Source organism: Penicillium cinerascens (genome assembly GCF_028974065.1).
Source record: "Penicillium cinerascens strain IBT 15544 chromosome Unknown contig_16_segment0_segment0, whole genome shotgun sequence".
Taxonomy (NCBI): domain Eukaryota; kingdom Fungi; phylum Ascomycota; class Eurotiomycetes; order Eurotiales; family Aspergillaceae; genus Penicillium; species Penicillium cinerascens.
In genome coordinates, this window is record NW_026695286.1 from 3,930,669 (window position 1) to 3,953,448 (window position 22,780).

At 51.8% G+C, this 22,780-nt stretch overlaps 8 protein-coding genes across 8 annotated transcripts; 3 read left to right on the forward strand and 5 right to left on the reverse strand.

Annotated features, from left to right (window-relative positions):
* Nucleotides 1-649: 649 nt before the first annotated feature.
* Nucleotides 650-2,100, reverse strand: N7498_001479 (uncharacterized protein; the record flags this gene model as incomplete). The annotated part of the gene is made up of 5 exons (XM_058448542.1): nt 650-1,178; nt 1,238-1,380; nt 1,448-1,672; nt 1,732-1,836; nt 1,921-2,100. 5 exons carry the CDS (start codon nt 2,098-2,100, stop codon nt 650-652), a joined length of 1,182 nt encoding a protein of 393 aa, XP_058313953.1.
* A 1,140-nt stretch (nt 2,101-3,240) lies between these two features.
* On the reverse strand, nt 3,241-4,367 carry N7498_001480 (arylamine N-acetyltransferase family protein; the record flags this gene model as incomplete). Its single annotated transcript, XM_058448543.1, has 2 exons — nt 3,241-3,790; nt 3,931-4,367. The coding sequence occupies 2 exons, from the start codon at nt 4,365-4,367 to the stop codon at nt 3,241-3,243; spliced, it is 987 nt and encodes a 328-aa protein (XP_058313954.1).
* An 849-nt stretch (nt 4,368-5,216) lies between these two features.
* On the forward strand, nt 5,217-7,147 carry N7498_001481 (uncharacterized protein; the record flags this gene model as incomplete). Its single annotated transcript, XM_058448544.1, has 7 exons — nt 5,217-5,324; nt 5,376-5,446; nt 5,501-5,614; nt 5,669-6,129; nt 6,191-6,214; nt 6,271-6,605; nt 6,674-7,147. The coding sequence occupies 7 exons, from the start codon at nt 5,217-5,219 to the stop codon at nt 7,145-7,147; spliced, it is 1,587 nt and encodes a 528-aa protein (XP_058313955.1).
* Nucleotides 7,148-8,322: 1,175 nt separating this feature from the next.
* On the reverse strand, nt 8,323-10,700 carry N7498_001482 (uncharacterized protein; the record flags this gene model as incomplete). The annotated part of the gene is made up of 3 exons (XM_058448545.1): nt 8,323-10,083; nt 10,136-10,503; nt 10,556-10,700. 3 exons carry the CDS (start codon nt 10,698-10,700, stop codon nt 8,323-8,325), a joined length of 2,274 nt encoding a protein of 757 aa, XP_058313956.1.
* A 639-nt stretch (nt 10,701-11,339) lies between these two features.
* N7498_001483 (putative L-cystine transporter) lies at nt 11,340-12,409 on the forward strand (the record flags this gene model as incomplete). Its single annotated transcript, XM_058448546.1, has 4 exons — nt 11,340-11,383; nt 11,445-11,462; nt 11,548-11,986; nt 12,047-12,409. The coding sequence occupies 4 exons, from the start codon at nt 11,340-11,342 to the stop codon at nt 12,407-12,409; spliced, it is 864 nt and encodes a 287-aa protein (XP_058313957.1).
* A 1,911-nt stretch (nt 12,410-14,320) lies between these two features.
* N7498_001484 (putative C2H2 transcription factor) lies at nt 14,321-15,430 on the forward strand (the record flags this gene model as incomplete). Its single annotated transcript, XM_058448547.1, has 1 exon — nt 14,321-15,430. The coding sequence occupies one exon, from the start codon at nt 14,321-14,323 to the stop codon at nt 15,428-15,430; it is 1,110 nt and encodes a 369-aa protein (XP_058313958.1).
* A 2,007-nt stretch (nt 15,431-17,437) lies between these two features.
* Nucleotides 17,438-19,089, reverse strand: N7498_001485 (uncharacterized protein; the record flags this gene model as incomplete). The annotated part of the gene is made up of 3 exons (XM_058448548.1): nt 17,438-17,555; nt 17,617-17,814; nt 17,870-19,089. 3 exons carry the CDS (start codon nt 19,087-19,089, stop codon nt 17,438-17,440), a joined length of 1,536 nt encoding a protein of 511 aa, XP_058313959.1.
* A 1,723-nt stretch (nt 19,090-20,812) lies between these two features.
* On the reverse strand, nt 20,813-22,020 carry N7498_001486 (phosphotransferase family protein; the record flags this gene model as incomplete). Its single annotated transcript, XM_058448549.1, has 3 exons — nt 20,813-21,512; nt 21,569-21,864; nt 21,922-22,020. 3 exons carry the CDS (start codon nt 22,018-22,020, stop codon nt 20,813-20,815), a joined length of 1,095 nt encoding a protein of 364 aa, XP_058313960.1.
* Between the last annotated feature and the right edge of the window lie 760 nt (nt 22,021-22,780).

Consider the following 22,780-nt stretch of genomic DNA (forward strand, 5'->3'; position numbering starts at 1 on the left):
TGGTGAAACTGCAGGGGCTAAGCGACGATTTTAAAAAGAGGGGATAGGGAAGGGAAAAGCATGAGGTCGAACATTTGGGGGTTGTCTATTGTTATTTAAACATTGTATAAGTTATATGACAGTTCCATATTACGGAGATATTGTACTATTGAGGCAAGTGTGGCCGAGTGGTTAAGGCGCTGTGTTTAGGTTATCTCTGATAACGTCCGCAGTGGGAAACCTCGCGCGTTCGAATCGCGTCGCTTGCAAAACTTTTTATAAAATTTTTTGAATCTTCCTCATACTAAATAAAACCCCCGTTTTTCGTCAATGAATAGAACCAGTCAGTCCATGGGCCTATGATGCAGTGATATAGGCAGTTAAGTGAAAAGAATGGAAATGCGAGATAAATAGAGCTGTTGAGACTGCCCGGAGAATGACTAAACTGATCGGGACCAGCAATGCCCTTATCTGCATTGCATGGTATGAGACCGTATATGTATATAATTAAAAATAATATTCTGGTGAAAGGACAATTCTACCAGCGACCAGGAGCACTTGCCTTTGAAGAATCGTGATCCTGGGGCAGGGGTATCGGAAGTGGAGCGACAAGGGCTCGGCATGGCGAAGAGCAAAACTAACCAGAACGAGTAATTCCCATGTCCAGCGTTTACAAAGGTGAATTTTCCCTTCGACTCCCTTGATCCTCAGATATCTCCATATCATCTACAAGTGACCCAGCAGTTTTGTGATCCACATCCTCACACCTGATGCTCCATGCATCCGTCCTGTGAATAGCCATGGCAGAATTGGTCCCATTCGCCGGTCTTACAGGCGCCGTGACAGCGAACGCAGCTGCCGAAGTTCCCAGTCCCTCGATCTCATCTTCCGTATATTGGGAGCGTATATTAGACTCCTTTGGGCCTCGATTCATACTAGCGAGCGCATACGAGTTTTCGTGTGCAGCACCGTATGAACTGCCATATCCTCCACCAACGCGTTTATGCAGGGAAACGCTGAGCATTCCGCTGTCGAAGGCGTCAAGGAAGGGTTTTAAACAAGGGATGCATGCAGTCATGAGGCTGACGCAAAGATTGAGTTGAGTTGTGATGCTGGTTGCGAAGGCGTCCGTATTCATGTCTGCGAGTGAGTTGGCTCTCTTCATGAAGATGAGGCGCGCGATGGTTATGATTATAACACTGGGTTTGGAGTTAGGCCAAGCAGCGGAGGAGTTTAGGAGTTAGAGTTTGAGACATACAAGATGCGGAAGACGAATGCGACTATAACTGTGACCTTTTTGCCGAATGATACTTGAACCGGCTTGATGACGTACATTGGAAGGATGCAGATGACTAGCTCGGTAGCGATGTCGACTGGACATATGGCGGCCCAGAAATCAAACTAAACGGATGGTTGCATCAGTACGTATGGTTATATGGTGTGTATTTGGGTGAAAATCCAAACTCACGATATTGATACAATGTCCATTATCCACATCCCAGGGCCTGGATGCCCCACACTTGAAAGCCAGAGTAAAGAAAACTGGAACAGTCCACACGGCTATCAAAATCGATGACCAGCGACATATAGTTTTGTGACGCTTGTTCACACAGAGCTTTTCCAGGAACTGCAAGATGGACACTTTGGCAAGACTCAAACAGAGGACGTATAAGAGATCCGATGAGTAGAGGGCCTGGCAGGCATACAGTGTTAATTACCTTTGAGTAGAAAGGTAGATTGAGAGCGGGTTACCTTTTCCACTGTGGTAAAGTGGGCTGCGGACATCTCGGACTGGAGCTTTCCAAGTCCATGTACAGTACCATTGAGAATAACTGCAGATTGAGCGATAGCCAAAGCCTTTTTAAATAAATGTTAATATTACTTCCAACAAGCACCTCATATTTCAGGATATGTAAAAGCAATAAGTGGTCAAGTACCTACCAAAGCAAGAGATACCATTCCATCATCCCATTGCAGCGACCGAAGCATATAGTATCGAAATACCAGTCGTGTCCACACAGCCATGATCATCATAACCAAGAGATATAGGGTTGCAATAGCAATTTCGTCCGCATGGTCAATGGCGGTCGGCGCCCGCGAGAGTCGTATAGGCAATGCCATAGCGATGCTTCACATTAATTCACATTCAGGCTTGAGGGTGGATTGTATAGTTTTGGGGGGATCGATGGGTAGCGATAATCTACAAGAACCACCAGTACCGTAGTATTGACCATCGGCGCTCCTGGTATATTGGACTGCGAACCGGCGCAGAAGATGGCCCCGATGGCCCCGATGGCCAGATCTAGGTAGATCTGGGCATTCCTGGCGTTATTTTGGGTCCATGCAATCTATATTCTATCCACAAAATCCCTCAAACTTGGAACCTTATTATACTTGTCACTAAGTCTCATGCACCATCGGAGCCTACGGCTACAAAACGGAAGGAAACACGGGCTAAGTGGACCGGGGCCTCGTATGGATCGGCCATCCAGGGGCATCCATGATCCTTCAGGATCGGTCAAACTTTAGGCAGCGCATTTTAGCCGAGTTGAAGTAGCATTGTTTGAGTCGGTCTACCATTTACAAATAACATTCCTTATTCTATAAGGAAATTGGTGGCGTAAGTAGGTTTCAACCCGATTATTCTCAGGTTATCCTTTGTTGACAATCGTGGCACGACTTAGTGTTCCTTTTTATACTCATGTGCATAATTTGTATCTGTAGTCACTTCGATACTTCAAATCTATGGATGTAAGAAACGTACATTTTTGTTTTACGTACTACATGGAGATGGGAAATCGGGAGGTTCGTTGTCGCTTCTGCGAGGAAATCAACAAAGTGCATTGGCTAAATCTGTCCCACACGATCTGCTTGGGATCCACCAAACAAATTTAATGATGTACTATGATACTCATCGGCTACGGAGGTACTCGTCAACTCCGGAGGTACTCCTACGTTGCATATGGGAGGATGTGTGGAGCCTACACTCATTAACTTGATTGGAGCACTCGTTAGCCCATTCGTCCGCCGTCGGACTCGCGGACACAGATCCATGTCAGTTCCAGGAGTGGATATGCGCGGCCCCATCCGCTCCCAATCTGGCATCGCGTATGTACCTAGAGTTATATTTGATTAGGATGACTCACTGCAACTAGCCTAGTAGCCTTCGCTACCATCTGAGAATAGTAAAGGGGAAGGGCATGAAGAAAACAAGGTAAAAAGACGTTGAATTTATGTGCAAACATAGACAGGCTAGGACATTTAGAGAATCTCCGAAAAAGTGCGGCGGATACTATCTCTATCGGCTGGACCAATATGGATATTAAACATTTTGCCCAATGCAGACACGCGCTCCTCATCGGAGCTGAATATCTGTATCACCTCCGATGTGGCACCCATCCGCTTTTTTAACGAATTATTAAACAGCGTTAGGTCACCCACAAAATTGTCACCCGCCTCATCCAGGAGCATCCGAACACACACAACATGATAAGTAAACCAGCTGTCTCGGCTGGTGCTCATATAGTAATTCACCATGGTGAAATCGTCGGGAATGAACTCGGTCTCTGTGAAGCAATAAGCGGGGATCCAGTCTCCGCCCCCATTCCGAAACTCGTATTGCCAAAGAGCTTGGGTCTTGTTGGTATGTTGGGTGATTGGTCCATAGCGCAGGCATCCGGACTGGTCACCCACGTTGTGGAACTCGAAATCCCGAGTTAATGGTACAGGCTGGTGTGGTCCATTTGATCCAAATCCCACGTCTATCAGGTACTTTTGTTCGCCGATAGTAACGAGGTTGACCATGTGGTTCCTGGGAGGAGACTTATTAGTGATGATTCTCCAGGGGGCAATTGATATTCCCTGCTAGCATAGGTCGCAGGGAAGGGTTCGAAGATCACTCCCTCGAGGCTTCCATGTTTCATGCGGGGAATGGGTGATCGTCAACCGTACCATCCATCGTATTTAGGGCCCTTCCAGTTCTTCGAGGCCGACATTGGCTGTGCAGCTTCATTAACCCTTCCCCCGACCGAGGTAACCTGGTAGCCCAAGCTTCGCAAGACAGTTCCGAAAAGCGTACTGTTCTCCATGCAGTACCCTCCCCGCTCGGACTTGTCCCCCACGATCTTCTCGAAAACCTTTTGCGTATCTATGGAAATGTGGCGTTGCACCGAGTAATGCAAATCGAGGTTTTCAAATGGCACTGCTGCCACCTGATATCGCTCTAGTACCTTCAAGAAGGTTAAAGCGGTCTCATTGTCACTAATTGCACCAGTCTGAACGACTGGAGATTGCCGATACTTCGCAGGAAGTTTTATTCTATCGAAGTATTTGTCCAATTGCTCCGGGGAGTAAGTGGGACGCTGAGACCAATCAACTGTCGAGCCCATGTTGAAATTGCTGGAAGCACCGGTGCAGATTGGAAGAAAGAAACGTGGCAAAAACAGTTTCAAGCGGAAGAAAGGAGAATGTCCAAACGCACGGATCGTGACGAGTGCGAACTATAGGTCAAAAATTGATTGAGTGACTCTGATCAAAGGGAAAAGAGTCGGAAGGAGTCAAAAAAAACCCTGGAAAAAGGAGATTTCCCAAAGATGTGGGATAAATATGTCTCCGTCTCCCTTCAGTGGACGGGCCTTCGGCTTTCGGCCCCAGTGGATCTGACATCGCTGGGACATATCGACAGTTGGCCCGCCGGTGGACCCTTCTGCTTGCCCAATCGGGTGAGAATTAATCCAGAAATCATTTTCGGGGGGTGGGACAATGTAACAATCCCAAGGAATCCCTGCAAATTAATACATTAGTGTGAAAGTTTGAAGAGAAAAGCCGTCTTCACATGGCCGGTAATAGCCCCACGTCGCATTGCTTAGCGCAATGAACCGTCTCTTCGCCCCCTTTTCTTCTCATATTGCACCGTCCATTTCAAGATTTAGGTAGTAGTCTGGTCTCCACTTAATTAGTCAGTACGTTTTGTCTCGGCCAGGCTTGGGGTCCAGAATCTCTTTCCATGCGCTAACCTGGTTTAACTTCGCAAGTGCAACACATATTGCCACGAGGCTAAGCGACCACCTCAATCTTCCAATGGGGTATTGGATCCATCTGCGGCCGGCCTGATAAGCGCAGCCTTGGTTCTTTTTCTTTTTTTTTGTTCTTGGAACCCTGGCTTCTCTATTCTTACTCTCTCTTCACTCTTATGCTGCCATAGATTTGGGTGTGATATACCTCCCCCTTTGAAAAAGATGGTTTTCAAGGATGGCAATCTAGCGGTTCGGGAGCTAAGCTCCCAGCGCTACAAGGACCGCGATGACGAGGATATGGCCAGGGCGGGCAAGAAGCAGCGTTTCGAGGTGAGTTACTTCCGACAAATATTGAACCGGGTTGGAAGTTAACCAGTACAGCGAAACTTTGGCTTCTTGTCGATGTTGGGGTTTACCACAACGATGATGTGTACTTGGGAGGCGGTGCTCTTGTAAGTTCGAGTATGAACCCCTCACGTGTTCAGAAAGCTCATCGATTATGATAGTTGTAATACAATGGCAATGGCTGATGGAGGTCCCGCAACTCTCGTCTATGGATTTATCTTTTGTTGGATGGGTGCACTGGTAACAGCGGCCTCCCTGGCCGAGATGGCCTCGATGTACGATGACCCGTATCCTTAATCCAGAGGCTCCATTATACTAACGCAATCCAGGGCTCCTACTTCCTCCGGTCAATATCACTGGGTATCAATGCTAGCTCCCAAAAGTCAGGCTGTATTCCTGAGCTGGGTGACTGGCTGGCTGGACTTGATCGGATGGTGGGCGAACACTGCCGTGGGTGTTTACTTCGGTGCAACCGTTACCCAGGGTCTTCTTGTTTTGAACTATCCCAGCTACGACTTGCAGAGGTGGCACGGAACCTTGCTGTGTTTTGCCGGGCTGGTTGTCTGCGTGCTCGTCAATTCAGTTGGGGCAAAGCTTCTTCCTAAGGTGGAAGGTCTCATTTTGATCCTTCACGTCATGGGCTTCTTTGCCGTTCTGATCCCTCTTGCCTATCTGGCACCTCACAAAGATGCTTCGTATGTATTCGGTACATTCACAAATGATTCCGGGTGGTCAAGCTCCGGATTGACTTGGTTGATTGGGCTGATGGGAACCAATCTCCCCTTTATCGGTACGATACTCTCCCATATCTCCCAATAACCCGTGTAATTTTATCTAACAATACCTGTCAGGTTATGATGGCCCCTGTCACATGGGTAAGAATGAATATGACAGCCCAACAAAATTATCTCGTACTAACGCACTCTTATAGCTGAGGAAGTCATCAACGCGTCTGTCACTGTACCCTGGTGTATGATCGGCACAATCTTGCTAAACGGTACCCTTGGATTTGCCATCGTCGTCACCTTCCTATTTTGTATCGGTGATGTCGACAAAGCCCTGACCTCCGATACTGGGTACAGTTATATCGAAGTCTTTTACGCCGCCACCAACTCTCGCGTTGGAGCCTCCGTGATGGCCGCCATCCCCGCGGCGCTCGTTATCTGTGCATCTTTCGGTTTCCTGGCTTCATCTTCCCGTCTCACCTGGGCATTTGCGCGAGACAAGGGTGTTCCGTTCTCGGACTTCCTCTCTCACGTCTCTCACGTATGAATTATCCCACCTCCGCGCCCAAATAATATAATAGCAGTCACTAACGAAAATCCATTATCCAGCTGAAAATGACCGGGTCATCCCTCCCCATCCGTGCCATCATTCTCTGCGCTGTCATTACAGGCATTATATGCATCATCAACATTCCCTCCAGTGCTGCGTTCAACGCCATGATTTCATTGACTACAGCTGGCCTTTTTGCCTCCTACGAAATTGCTATCGTGCTCATGTTCTTGAAGAAAATCAAGGGAGAGCATGTCAATTACGGCCCCTGGACTCTCGGCCGATGGGGGATCCCTATCAATATGGCATCAATTATCTTCCTTACTATCGCCATAGTCTTCTCCTTCTTCCCCCAGGGTCTGCCCGTCACTCCAGTTAACATGAACTGGTCGATTGTCGTCTTCTCTGGCGAGTTTTTCCTTGGTCTTGGCTGGTATCTAATCTATGGAAGAAAGATCTATAATGGGCCTATTATTGAGGCCGGTGTGGTGGTAAGCACGGAGGAACAGTATACTGTATCCTCTCAGGAATAAATATCTGGGGGCTGAGTGAGTGCCACTCATTTGTATCTAACATAGTATATACGCCTATCTCGCAATATTTTGTACACTTGAATATACGCTTCGTTTTAGACTATAGGTGGTATGAGCCTTGTTCCGTCCTGGTTTTCCGACGACTGTTCTCTGGTACACTTGGTTGCACCTGAGCTTCTTCCCGGATACCGATCCGAAAATAATTTCGTCAGTTGTGACCACGGTCGCTGCTCGTCCCTTCTTTACTTCAGCAGAAATTGGCTCCGGGCAGGTCGCCTACTCCAACTTAAGCCTCAATGCCTGAGGCTCCAATTTCCTGCCATAGTTAGCTCCCGGCTCCCCGACGACAGACATCCGCACCTTGAAATATGGCTTCTAGGGGCGTCCATCATCTGATCACCGCCACAACTGGCTCTGCAACATGCAACATGGGGTATTACATGAGAAATGCGCGATTAGACATTATTCTCATTCCATCAACGGAATCCACCACCATTCCTGGACTCTGTGTGTGTGTGGACCCACTTCCTGAGGTTCCAAGAATTCATACCGCGGCCCGTCGATGGAACCGGGCCGATCCGATCTAGCCCGATCTGACCCGATCTTGTTTCCCAATCTTTCTCATCAGACGGGGGAAAAATGTACCGCCAAATTTGGGGAGCGTCGGGGTATTCGGATATGCACTTGATTCTAATACCCAACTAATTGATAACAGTTTCTAGTAATACGTTGATCAGATTAGACGAATTGGTCCTGAGACGTACTGTAAAAGACCGCCTAGTGGTGAGTTCAACGACGGTATGAGGGAAAATGAGGGAGGTGGTGAAAGGGCAATTAAGATACTGTTTACAATTTTACACAGGACGCAAAAAGAAGTGCCGGTTTGAACACTGTCCTCAGGGAGGTACGGTTGATTGAGTGATTGGCCAAACAACAACATATTCTCCACAAAAAATAGAATAGAGAAAAACGAAACAAATTTTCATCCCAAAGTTGCCTTCCCATTTCAAATCATTTCGCTCGCAAACATGTCCATTATCCAAGAAAAATCATTTCACGCACCAGAGCATTCATATCGACAAGAAGTTGAAACACAACTCATTTATACAGGTCGTGGCAGTGTCCATCCTGGACAGAAACAATCAGATAACAAAAAAGAAAACCTGCCGAGTTCTTTACTCAAATTCCACGCCGGGCCGTTGTTGCCTGTCCTGTCGCGCGCGAGCTCTCTCAGCTCTTCTGCGTCGTCGGTTGTTAGCGTAGGACCCGCTGGCTTCGGTGCCGGTCCATGTACCGGGTGACGTGACACTCCCAGGGCCGTATGGCATACTCGAAGGTGCAGGATGCGGGACAGGAGGTGGCGGCGGCATGACACTGCTTTGAGACTGAGACTGGGGAAAGGGAGAGGGAGGCATGCTGCCTGATGGAGCGGCAGGTGCTGCCATTGCGGCCTGCTGCTCTCGTCGTATCTGCTCGGCCTGTAGGCGCTCCTTCGCCTCAACACGGCGCCAGCGATCAGATTCATGTTCTCCCCCGGACAGGGATCCTGCACTGCTACCGCGACGACGAGATTTTCGGTCCTCTCTGCGGCGTGCTTCACGTTGCGCAGCGGCTTCTTCTTCTGTCAGTCGGCGCAGCGTGACATGTCGACCGTCATTGTGCATCTTCACCTTGACGGAGACTGGCGGTGACTCACCATGGTCGTCTCGTCGGCTCACGTCGCTGCGGCGATGGCTGGATGCGGCGCCCATTGCAGCTCCGGCAGCAGCTCCTGCTGCCATCTCCTCCGCGTGGTGAGAATGGGAGTAATGGGAAGGTGGCGGTGGGCCTAGGTCACCGGACAGCTCATGGTGTACTGGAGGAAGGGGAGGAATGTCGGAGTGTGTAGGGTAGGCAGCGCCGGTTGCGACTGGTCCTGCCGAGAGGGGAGAGCCGTGTGATGATTGTCGAGGTGGTCCAGGTGGCCGAGGAGTAAGATCGGTTGGTGTGAGATCACTTTCAGTGTAGGAGCTTGGGCGTCGTCGCTGCGGATAGAATCCTTCACCTTGCTGTCGTCGCTTGCTGTTCGCTCGTTGCAGTTGCTCGTCTTCCTCTTCTCGGCGGCGAATGTCGTCGAGTCGGCGTTTTTCATCGTCATCCTTGCCTTTGCGGCTGAACATTCTCTTCACCGCAGCAAAGGCGCCAGCGCCAAGGATTGCATCACGAACCCCATGCGAGGGACGCCTCTGCTGAGGCTCAGTGAGATATGTACTATTGTAGTAGTATGATGAACCGGGACTCTGAGGCCTACTAGGTGGACGGCTGGGGGGTCGATTGAGAGGTGCTTGATGACTAGGCTCCGGTCGTCCCTCTTCCAGTCGACCGAGAGAGTCTTCTGAATAGCTGTCGACGCGCGAGTGGGCGGGTCTGTATCGTCCTGATTCGGTGTCCTCTTCACGGCCTCGTCGACGATCCCACCACTTCTTCGCCAACATACCCGCGCCTGCTAATGCACCGAGTTCAAGGATCTTTTTGCCCCAGCCACCACCGCCATGGTGACGAGAAGACTCATCAGAGTACTTCTCGTCCGAAATAGACGTGCGTGACTCCTCATAAGCCTGGCTTGTAGGGCGGTTTCGTTGGCGCCGCTGGAATATTGAAGCCAGCCCTGCTCCAAGAGCACCTCCGGCCAAGGCCTCCCCTAAACCACCACCGCCACCACCATGGTGTGACTCTTCGACAACCGATGGTCCCGTGTATCGACTACCGTGTTCACTTGCCATATGATACCCCTCGTCATCGTAGAGGTAGGACAGAACGAAGTAAGCCATCAAATATGCAAAAGCCGCAAGCGCAAAGAGGATAAAAAGAACCTTGGGGGATCCGTAGAGCGTCAGCCCCAGAGGAATCTGAATTATTCCTAAGAGAGCCAGAGCACGACCAAACCATCGGTGAATCTAAATTCAGGAATTAATCGGGACCAACGTGGTTTAATCAGGGCTGACTTACCACCAACTTCAAAGGAACATGGTGTCGCGTCCTTTTGCTCTCTTTCTTGTGTACAAACCAGCCCCAAAGCATCTGGAAGATGACCATGACATAGATTGCCAAGCCAATCCCATGGTGCGGGTTGGTTAAGCTCCTCTCCGGGCCAACGGCAAACCAGCCCAGCACGAACACCACCGTTGTCAACAGTAATGTCAGCACTTGGAACCAAGCATGAAGCTTGAATGCCCAATATGGATTCCATCGGGAGTAGTAACGGATGATAAATGTTGAAATCGGGACGAGACCCAAGAAGACAATGGTCGCAATCACACCGTGGGCAATAATTATGGAATGGTACCCGGCCATATCCTTGAATCGGTTTCCCATGCCTGAAATATGTCAGTTCGACAGTAATTGATCATTCGGGTCGCAAACACCAACCGTTGTATCGCATTGTCTCAAAGTTCACACCCATCAGGTTGGGCAGCAGGAACGTGTCACGCCCCAGTTCCCATGTCCCATCGCCAACATGAAGTGTATTCGACGAGTACGTACTGCTCCCGGGAGCAGTAAGTGAGTCTGTCATTTTGATGATGATTGCCCCAGTTCTGCGCGGTATCGAATCTCTGGAATGTCGGATTTACCGAAGGAGATCTATCGAGATCTCCCGATCCGAAGAATGCACCATGCGACGTGATCGGCGACTCGATGAGAATTCTGGTTCACCGGCGACCTGACGAATGGAACTTTATATCAAAACTGCTCGACTATGGTTCTCCGTGGATGAGGGTTCGTTCGGTCTTCGCCGAGCGGGGAACGTAAGCGTACCGTTAACGTTGATGTTGACGGCTCGAAGAAGGGAGGAAGTCGCACAAGTCCAGGGAGTTTCGAAGTGATTAGAAAGGGAGAGACTGGGAAGAGATTGGGAAGACGGCCAGGAGTCACGGAATCGATGAGAACGAAAGGGTAGTACAGGATCAACAACGGGCTGAGCGAGTCCCTTGTCAACTGTCTACCGCGTTGGGTTTAGTGCGCCAGCGCATAACCGGAGCAACGGGCTGACCGCCTTCCACCTCAAGATACGATCAGATAATATCACGTGATCCTACCGATTGCGGATCACCTGACTCTTATCACCACGAGAGCCGTCATTCCCATTCTTTCATTCTCCAGGTTCAAAAACCCAAAGGGCGACCTTGAATCCCGCGCGGGGCTCGGTCCAAACATGGCTCAGCCTCAGATGGAACTTTTTGTTCGGGCCCTGTCTCGGTAAGTGCCCCTTGCAGCTCACATCCGAGTTTCCGTCAACAATACTGATAAGCCGTGATAGCCTCTTAGGATGGATATAGTATGTTTAATGCGAGCCAAGTTATCTCTTTCTGAATAGCAGGCCGACTCTTTTTGGGAGAAGGACATACTGACCCTCTTGATAGCATGCTGAGCTGGTCGGCATCCTTCTATCCTCAGATTATAATCAATTACAGACGCAAATCCACCTCGGGGCTCTCGATTGACACCCCCACCATCAATACTTTGGGGTTCGCGTGTTACACAATCTACACGGGTGTCTTCCTCTATGCGCCCATGATCCGCGCGCAGTATGCGGCCCGGCATCCCTCATCGGAGGAACCCACCGTTCGCTTCAACGATTTGGCATTCGCTGTCCATGCCGTGGTCTTGTGCTTCATCATGTACACGCAATTTTGGCCTTCAATATGGGGGTTGCATGTGTCTCGCTTCCAACGTATCAGCAAGACCATGCTCGGCCTGTTCTGGGGGTCCGTCTTTGCGCCTCTGGTGGTTATCTGCATAGTGCTGGTGCGAAGCCCGGATGGGGGTTACGACCCATCGACATGGGCGTGGATTGACGTGGTGAGTGATCCCGATCATCCAGAGAACGGCGGATTCTAATACAGTCGACATTGCCTCAAGATCTATGCAATTTCGTATATCAAGCTGGTGATCACCGTTCTCAAGTACGTGCCGCAGGCGTGGTTGAATTATAAGCGGAAGTCGACCTACGGCTGGAGTATTGTTCCGATGTTTTTGGATTTGAACGGCGGGGTTTTATCACTGGTGCAGTTGGTGCTTGACTCCAGCCTTCAGAGCGACTGGAGCGGCATCACGGGAAACCCCGTGAAGCTTCTTTTGGGTAATGTCACTATCTTCTTCGATCTGATCTTCATCTTTCAGCACTACATCCTCTATCCGGATGCACCGGATACCAAGAAGAGGTCTCACGACGGAGACACCAGGCCCTTGCTGGCCGACTCGGAGGGCCAACGTGACGTATGATGACGGCGTCGCCAACGAAGCAATCGAACATAGGGGCCAAATGAGAGACATTATGTGGGGACGTCGCTATAATTGTAGAATCTAGGTTGGAACCTCGATTGGTTTGAGACAGTGGGGGCCGAAGCCGGGATGCGACGATACCTAGAATATTAGAGAACCATCATGCTTTTGCAGCCCCATCGACTATTCAATCACCTGCCGAGGTAATGAGTGGAGACCGGTGCCGTGGTTTGTAGGCTGTCGTCATTAGAACAAGGCCCCGCAATCAGGGTCTTTTTTGGATTTTACGGATTAGAAATCGAAGTTCATCTATCTGAGCTACAGTAGCTTACGGTAGGCGAAACCGGCGAGAAGATCCGTCAGCAGGAGGGAGGGGAAAGCCACCTTTGCGGCTTGGAATGCACGATGCGGCCCTCGCTGCACGAGACACCGCTTCTCGCGTTTGCTGGAGACCGACCCGCCCGTCCCCAACCTCTCTCGTGAATGGCCGGCCCCCGGGCTAAGCACTAAAAAAGGGTGAACGGGCCAATCGGTGCCCCCAGCAAGTCTCTGACGGAGGTCAGAGCTCGGTTCTAATCGTCGGTGTCGGGCTCGTCGAGGACTCTTTATGGATTTCGAGCTGAAGGAAATATGCCAGTCCATTTTCCAACCTGAGGGTCTCACGTATCCCGCCTTGTTTCAGGAAGGATCAACGTACCATGCGGAAAGGCTCGAACGGGAGCCTCTCCGCCAACGCTCCAGCTGGACTGGCCCGTACTACCCTCTAAGCACGGCCACGCCTTCGATGCTACCTTTACGTCCGCGTTACGATCAGGTGTCCGGAGGAAGATCTGTACGTGAGACCTGAGCATTCGGCATTCGAGGGAACGCTGTAAAATCTCCCGGGGACTTCACGCGGGTGACCCCCGACGACACATCTCGTCCCTTAGGGTGCTCTGCAGAAATGAGGCTCGGGCGTTCTCCACGCGCCCTCCACCGGATGCCAAAAATTAGCTCCACCGGGACGACGGACGTCGGACGTCATGGGCATCATGGACATTGATGGACATTAACCCTCTCCACGACCAAAGCCACACTGGCTTTGGGACCGGTAAACCCCCGCAGCCAATAAGCCGGGGATACGCGAGGCTGGAACTGGCTTAACGCCGGGCAGCATACCTACTCAGTCATGCTCGTCGCGAATCACCGGAAATACCCTGGGTACTCGTACTCCAGGCCTATCAACGGCCTTCGTAGCCCCCACGCATTTTCGGCCCCCCTGCACTTCTGCTCAATTCGGATTTCGCTTTTCAGCCCTACCCACAGTGATCCATGCACTTACGCTCATTACATGACTCGATCTTCACTTGCTATCCCCGATCCCGGGTCTGAATCATCATGATTCACCGCGGTTCTAGCGTCCCAGGTGCCCCCCCCCCCCCAACTCTGGTCCCTTGACGAACGGCCCGGGATGCATGTTTTGTTTTCTTTACCATTCTGAGTCAAATGCGCAGATCTACTCTGTTTTCTCCGTTTGGTACGGAACGCCTAGACTTCATCAGAAGCACTGCCTCATTGACCTTATATGCGGTACAGATCGGACTTACCGTGACGGACCGATGACCCCTGGGCTGTGGATTCCCGTTACGTTCGACTCGACTCGAGCTTATAATTCCCCCTCTTGCTCATCATCTTGACCCCATTTTTCTTTCCCCCCCGAACGTCATCTTCTTGAGCCCAACTCCAAGCACATGGCCGTCTGCTTTCTAATTAGCTCGGGGTTAAGACACACAGGTATTCCAAGTACTGGTTGACATGAGAGTTCACTATTCTCCACCGAACACATTGTTGGGCTTTGACAAGAAGGTCGGCGCTCCGCCTGTGTTTTCCAAAACGGCCGTCTCCAGCAAGATCGTATACTCTCCGTCGGATATGCCCAGAATGAGGAAGAACGAGTGGGAAGCCAGAATGAATGGCGAGGTGGCTGTCAGCGCTGGACGCGACACATTGAACCACAGCCAGCTGGAAGGCCTGATCGACGTCCCTGTCAGCTCCTCGACCGGTACTCATCTACCCGTTGTTCAGTCACATCTGGGGGTTGTGCCGGCCCAGCCTGAACACATGTCGTCTTCCATGGCCCCGGACAGTTATCTATCTGACCGGAGAGCCTCGCCCGTCGGCGATGCTGTGGGCTCTCTATGTGCCTGGTCCAGCGCATCGGATGCCGACATGCTGGGACTCGGTGTGTCATCTATGGATCCCGCCGTGTCGAGGTCACCCTTCATGGAGCCGTATTACAACTATGGGGCTTCTCAGCCCGTGACCAACTCACAGTTTCAAGGCATCTCGCGACACACCTCGGAGGAAATCAACAGATGGTGCATGGAGAGTGATCCAGCCTCGAGCTTCTACCAGTCGAGTGCACCCTACCCGGCCATGAACTCGCTGGCATTCCCTTCTCCGGAGATCCCATCGAACGTGTATCCGCTTCTGGGTGAGCACATGAGCACTGATGCCGAACAGTGGTTTACTCCACCCCTATGTCCCGGTCCTTCTGCCATCACACGCCCAACTTCAGAGAGATTCCTCTCTCCAACCTCTGCACCAGCGGCCTCCATCGACTCCTCCTCCGTAATGAGCACGTCGCCAGCCCCCACTCTATCTGACTTTGAATCACCATCGTCTCGCCACCGACCGGCTTCGCCTCCTTCGAATCCCGCCGATCTCACGAGATACGGAATTCCGGCCGGAGACGGTGTTTGGCGCTGTGGGTACCCGACATGTACCTCGCAGGCCCTTTTCCGTCGAGGCTGTGATCTGAGAAAGCATTTCAACCGGCACCGAAAGCATCTCTTCTGTCGGCATGAAGGCTGCCCGCAGTCGAGGCAGGGCGGCTTCTCCAGCAAGAAGGATCGTACCCGCCACGAGGCAAAGCACAACCCTGGCATCGTCTGCGAGTGGGATGGTTGTGAGCGGGTGTTCAGTCGGGTCGACAATATGAAGGATCATGTGCGGCGGATTCATCGCCGAGGTGACAGTTGATGATGCCATCGATTTGAGACGTGGCCACGGTTTATGGTTTATGGATGCACGAAGACCGGGTTATACGGGGTTTGATTTGATTTTCTTTCACATTTTCTTTGGCTGTACAATTACAAGTGGGAAAAGATACGGTGAACAAGGCGAACAGGGAATAAATTGACTCCTGGCGAGCAAGTGATAGACTTTTGGCGAACTGGAAATCTTCAAAAACGACAAAAACCCGAAGCGAAAGGGAGGGCCGATGCATGGGAATCGGGTTTCTTTGTCATATGATAACACTACTCCATATACAATTAACGGCTGGACCGTTACCGGATGAATTACTGCATTCAGTTTATTACAACCCCTCCATTACCCCTCCGTGAAGAAAATGACAGATCAAAATGTCAAAAATAGCTTTCAACACAGCCGTAAGGATCTCTGCGGTAGAACCACCAACGGCCCCCAAACCCAATTCCCAATCCAGCGCGTACACCGAAATGACTCTCTATTTTTAATGCTGACGCAGAGAACCCAAAAAAAGGCCTCGCTTTCAACTAATCCATCTGAATACTACCTCATGTTTCTATCGAGTAGAGCTGAGGTTAGTGCAGATACAACGCCACCCTAATCCAGGCACCAAGTGGCCTCGATTGCGATCGCATCACTTGCCCGAAACAAAAAGCTTGCCTAATGGGGCTTAGAGCCCGCCCCACTGTTTTGCAGAGTCGAATGGACTACCGTTTTTAGTCATTGAGTTGTCCTCACTATGGATTCACAAGTGACCCTTGTTCTTTTCTTGATTTGGGGGTGTCTTACGAGGTGGAATTTGCCATTTAGTTCTCATGCAATGACACAACGTACACTATACATTTTACTGCTTAATTGAACCTAGGAAGCAACACCCATTCCAAATCTTGACTATATCCCTTATTGAACTTGCAACGCCCGACATATTTCCTTCAACCGTGCACTATAGCACTATCCAGCCCGGATTGCGCCCGGCGTTTCAGATGGGGTTGGGGCTCTGTCGAAAAATAGAGGTACTCGCGACCGAACCACCCCGACGCCCTGCACATGGGGCCGTCCCACGTGGCGGATCCTTCGCGCCGGGTCTGCCTAGCTTTTTTTCGATGAAGTATATTAGTAATTTCCTCGAGAAAAAAGTACCACTTACGGCGGTCAGAATGTTGTCTGTTGTGCGACGGAGACGGCAAGGATTCGTGGCCAGTATGGGGCCTGGTTCAGCATACGTTAAGTCGTATTATGTTGAAACTCTGGATTTACGACCTCGTTCCGAATCCTCGTCTGATCTAGCGCGGACCACCTCGGTGTCGCGTTGCTTTTCATACTTGGTGCAGGCTGCCCTCCCTCTCTAGATTCTTGAAAAGGCTTCATTGAAACGTGAATCTTGTTCCGCCCTCTTTATCCAGATCAGTCCCTTTGAATGTACGTGTGAAGGCTAGGCTTGTCAACCGAACCAAAAAAAAGCCTCTACCACACTAAGGAACCGTGGGTATTCTACAAACCAGTAGCCTTTGGAATAAGATAAGAGATAATTGGAAGAATTTCAGAGCTTCAGAATACGAAGACAGATCAAACACCTCGTTTTCTGCTCTCGGCCTTTTGTAGCTCGTGGCCCAAAATCAAATACAAGAAGAGAAGGACGAAATATCTGACATGGAAGGGAAGGAAAACGAGTGGACCATTTCCAAAGACACGCTGTTTGAGGCAATCCACAGAAATTAGATAAATAACGAATGGCCCCGTGTATCATCATGCTTCTAACAGGTTGACATGTGGTATCATCGAAAAACAGAAACGGGAATGGGAACGCGAACGCGAATGGGAAAAGAGCTGGACAGGACAGAAAGGTATCACGGATGGGAAATTCGTTAACGCGTAAGTTGAAGGCTTTGAGAGGGTAAGAGGACCATGGATGCTGCATGGGTATACTTCTCCCATCGCCGGAAATCGCTTGCAAATCAATGAAGGCAGCGGGCAACGACCCGACGGTAGTTCATGAAATTATGCTGAATTCATCCTCCGCCGTCGACCTCGTGAGCTGCCAACGGGCCGCTGTGCGAGGACTTGTCGGAGGATAGGATCGTCTTTGTTTTTATCGACGTGGTGGACTCGGACATGTCTATCCAAGCAACCAATCAGTCAGTCGGGTCTCGAAAGGCTTCTTATCAAGAGTTACATACCGTTGAAGATTATCAGGTCGAGGGTATTTATGCTGTTGGTCGGGGCAGAAAGGACAGACATAGCCGGGCGAATTATGTACCAGGCCATGGCGCATCATCTCATTCTTGCGCTTGAATCCTTTCCCGCCTACGCCACGGGGACAGCCGTCTACGGGACAAAAATGAGGTCGATCTTGAGAATGCACGTTGGCATGGGAGCTGTTGTTGCGTGCACGTTAGGGCAAGAGCTTTATCTATGTGATGTTATACTTACTTGAGAAGATATTGGGTTTGGAAGGGCGCCGCCGTGCACCCGGGATGTGTGCACTTGTAACTACCTGTAGCGGGGACCCCATTGGCGGATGGTTGGGAGCTAAACGAGGCTCGTTCCCCCGACCCCAGGCCGGAGCCAACCTGCTCTGTGGGAGTGGGATAGCCCGTCGCGGGACTCTTCGCGGTCATAGGTGACATGTCGTAGGGAGTCGCCGTATGAATTGGCTCAGAGAGAGGCGGAGGCGGAGGCGGTGGTCCTCGCCAGAACGGTGCAGTCGATGCAGGAGACGGATTGTTGGAAGCATCCTTGATGCTGACGGGAGACAAGTGCGAGAACGGACTGGGTGGGATTTGTTGTGGTAGGAATTGAGGTAATTGCCGATCGTGGGGCGAGTCATTTCGTGATGATGCAGACCCGGGGTAGGAGCATAGAGGAGGTAACCCGTTAAGTCGGGGGTGAGGAAACTCGTTAGGTGAGAGTCCGTCGAGGGCGGATCGGATAGGTGGAAGAACTCGACTGTTGCCACTACCAGACTCTGGAGAAGTTGCCGCGCATGATGATGGAGGTGACTGTAAGGAGAGAAGGGAGGGAAGGCATATGATTTTCTCGGGAGATCGTTTAGTTGAGTCGTTGAGAGAGGAGAGGCCGGGGCGGTCTTCGGAGGGTCTTCGGTCTGGAGCTTGGATCGAAGGCAGTACGCGATACCCTCCAGGCGACACTGAGGTAGGTGTAATGCCGACAGGTCGTGGCGGCGGGGGCAGAGGTTCTTTGCTCGGCGGCGGCGGGTTTGTCTTATGACGTTCACCCTCAGCTGCATCGCCATCTCCATCTGCACCACCTTCACGTTTCAGGTCCGACGCCTGCTCCTTCACCTGCGGCGAATGCACCTGGGTCTTCTCCGCTGAACATCCACCTCCACGTTTCTCGGGCAGTTCCTGCTTCAGGGGCGAGTCCGCCAATGGAAAGTAGTAGGCATGGGCCGCGATATCCGGACGTTCTGGCGCTAGATACCTGATCAGCACGGAGTCGCCGTGACACGTTTGAGTCTGGGATTCCGGCAAGTGCGGCTTACGGGAACGCGGCGTTCCCTTGGCGCTTGCGACGTCGTTGCCGGGCACGAACGGCGGGAGGGGGTCGTCATCTCGGTACTTGACGGTCTGCGGCTTCGGGGGCGGGGACCGGTTCATGGCATCGTCCGAGTCATAGTTGTCGGACGTCATGAAGGCAGGACCGGGAGCATAGAGCTACCCGTCTGCCTTGCCGGTGAGGTCGTTATGGTTTATGCGGACGAGACTCGATCGAACACCATGTGAAGAGCGTTGACAACACGTTCGCCCTGTACCCGTTAGCGGACGTCCCGGAGTGCTATAGCTGTGAAGAGCCGCATGTCCCCCGAAACGGACCGACGGCCACAAAAGGAAGGAAGGCTAGGAGTAAGAAGCAAGGAGCATGGAGCAAAAGAAAGCAGAAGAAGCAAAAGGTAGGAAAGATAACCCGTGCAGGGCTGGACTTACCGCGGGAGGGCCTGAGGGAGGGGAAACGAAGGTAAGGTTAGGACGAGTGAGGCTCAAAATCGAGAACACCCAGTCATATGATACCAGCAGAAACCGAAAAACTAGGGGGCTAAAAAAAGAGAAGAAAAATGAACATGAAGAAAGAGGGGGGGGGAATTAGAGAGCAGAACGGGGGACGGGTTGAATGAGGCTCTTGAAGGTTGAGTGGAACCCGAGGCTCTTTCCGTTTTTCCCTTTCCTTTTTCCCGTTCGTCCTTTTCCATTTGCTGTCCTCCCTACGCGATGTATTCTTTCTCCTCGATATCACCGGCGTTGTATAGGTTGCTACAATCTACAGTCCCCGGACTGGACGCAGATGACAGTCGGAGGATTTTAGAGGCCCGGTCGCACATCCCAAGATTCTCTTTTCCCTCGCAAGGCTCCACTATTTCGCACTTCGGAGTCTTCTACCGGGGTTCATTCGAGTGGCACCGCACCGCCCTTTTTCCTCCACTACTCCGGAAGGGAACCTGCACGCCTCCACTATGATATCGATGGTCGTGGTCATGGTCATGGTCGTGGCCGTGGCCGTGGCCGTGGTCGTGGTCGTGATCATGATCGATGAGATTCACACTTCATTCTCCGACCACCGTGATCAACGGAAGCAGTCACATACCCCTCTCGAAGGATTGACAACGCAACGTGATCCACGTTAGCCCGCGTTTCAGGGAGAAAGCCGGTCAGCCCCCTCCTTTCAACCAGGCAATACGCGGCCCGCGCCGAGATTTCATTGCGACACTGCACCTCCTCTTCGCGGCCTAGCGACTATGACTAGCGCTGTCGGGGCCTCTTGGGTGTGGGTTCTCTGGATTCCTGGGTTCTTCACACCCCCTCAGCCTCACTTTACCCGGAGCCGCAGGCCAACGTAGCCTCATTCCTGCCCCCCTCTTTCCTTTCTGACCCGCCAATTATAATCCTCCCGGGGGGGAACACGTACCCCCTCCCCTGAGAGTCCCCGAGAGCGGGAACGAGCGTACAGGAGAGCAAATGGCCCAAATCCGGAAGACGGTGGGTGGCGCGTTGACGTAACGAGGTGGTGCGCACGCAGAAAATAGACTGGGTTCTCGACCCCCAACGTGGACCGAATGAGCGTCGCTGACAGGACGTACGGAAGTCCGGAGTACCTTTTCTGGGATCGTTGGTACGGAGTACGGAGTACTTCCCCTAAAAACAAGTCCCCCCGATCCCCCCGGTCTCTACGGAACCTCCTACCAAGCTAGGCAAGTAAATAGATTACCCCTTCTCGATCGGACTCGAGAAACTTTTCTGAAGGTTTTTATTCGTTCGATGTATGTACAGCCCATTCCCCGATTGGGTAGCCCAGAACGAGAGTTCGAGATTTCCTGTCGACTCGAAAATAAATTCACCGAAATGTCTGCCGCTTCAGCCCCTACAATTTGCCCTTCTGCTGGGACTGCCGTTGTACCTGTTTGACCTGCTCCCACGCATACAGTGCAAATGGCTTGGCCCGCTTGCCGTAGTCGCTCGCCCGCGCACTGCTCGCCTGGCGGCCTGCAAACCGGGCCGCAATGCCCTGCATGATTACGGAGCCTCGGAAGGCGAAGAACGCATCGCCCCAGAGGATGTCCTCCGCCGGATTGTATCCGGCCACCGCACTGTACCAGCGCACGCAGTCCTCGCGCGACGGTAGCCCCTGCACTCGTCCGGGCTGGAACATTTCCGTCTGGCTGTCCGCCCCGTCCATGATGTACGGGCTCGTCAGGTTGCAAAAGTCCGATAGCGGATGGCCCACGGTCGCCATTTCCCAGTCGAGAATCCCGATCACTCGCGGCTCCGTCCGGTGGAAGATCATGTTATCGATCTTGTAGTCGCCGTGTACTAGCGTGCCCCGATCGCGCGGCTGCGTCGCCTTTTGCGCGAAGAATGTCACCATGTCGTTAAAGTGCGGCAGCTCACCCACCGGTTCCTTAGTGTCGGCGTCGACCACCTGTGCCTGTGCCTTGGACACCGTCGTGAAGGTTGCAATCTGTCGGTCGTAGAATCCCGTCGGCTTGCCGAACTTCTCGAGCCCAACCGTCTTGGGTACCACCCGGTGGAATTTGGCGAGCGTTTCCACTGCGGATTTCCATCTATAAAAGAGTGAGTCTCTTTTTGATTCTTGGCCTTCAAGGATATCTCCACATACAGTGCATTTCTCTCCTCTCCGCTCACGCCAGGCATCGCCGGGTCGGTAAAGTGCCGCCCATCCAGGAACTCCATGATGTAAAACGGCGTGCCGATCACGCTGTTGTCCTCGCATAGACAAAGAGCCTCGGGCACTGGCACATCGGTCTGGCCTAGTGCCTGAATGATCTGGAATTCTCGTTCCACTCGGTGTGCCGTTTTGGACAGTAGCTTGCCCGGAGGCTTCTTGCGCAGGACGTACTTATTGCCATCGGCGCTAATAAGCTGGTACGTAGGGTTGGATTGACCGAAGCCGAACTATATATAATGAGTCATCTGTACATTCGACCTAGACATGGTGCTGAACAGTCTCACCTGTTTCAGTCCCAGCGGAGTCTTGAGATTAGGCACATGTTGGTCAATATACCGCTCCAGCGATGGGAGATCTATAGGCTGGCGCACTTCTCCAGCCATGATGCAAATTGGACGAAACGTGAAAACTGAAGACTCAAGATTTCATTCGGGATATATACAGAAGTGGAAATGAAGTCAAACCCCAGAACAACCGGGGTACCTCGGCCCCAGAGGACCCTCGGCCGCCTTTGAGCGGGGAGAGCAAACGTGCAAACCGTGCAAATCCATTTCCCTTTCACCGCCCGGACGCGCGCCGCGTCTCGCACGCGCAAGGGGACTGCGAAAGCTCACCGCGAGCCACACCGCAATTCCGTGGGTCTCTTTTTGTTTTTAATCCGTTGACCTTTTCGTTCCTTTCTTCCTACCCAATTCGAAATCTCTTTCTGGCCATGACCAAAGAGACCACCCCGCCGGCCGAATCCATCCCTACTCGAGAGCCCCCTCCCTCCCCGCCTCCCCGCTACATAAACGCACCAAGACCGACGCCATGACTGTCCCTACCGCCCCTGCTGTTACCTTGATCCAGCAGCATCTGCCCCCGCTGCTTGTCAAGAAGCTCGTAGCTTCTGCTAAGGCCCCCACCCGGGGTTCGGCTTTCGCTGCGGGGTACGATATGTACAGTGCGAAGGAGACGGTCATCCCCGCCAAGGGGAAAGCCATGGTTGACACTGGCATTGCTATTGCTGTACCTGAGGGGACGTGTATGTTTATCCGGTGCCTGGAAGCTTTTGGGATCATTTCCGATGGACAATGGCAGCAATTGGACTAAATGGAGGCTAATATTCGATTTCTGGATTAGACGGCCGCGTGGCTCCCCGCA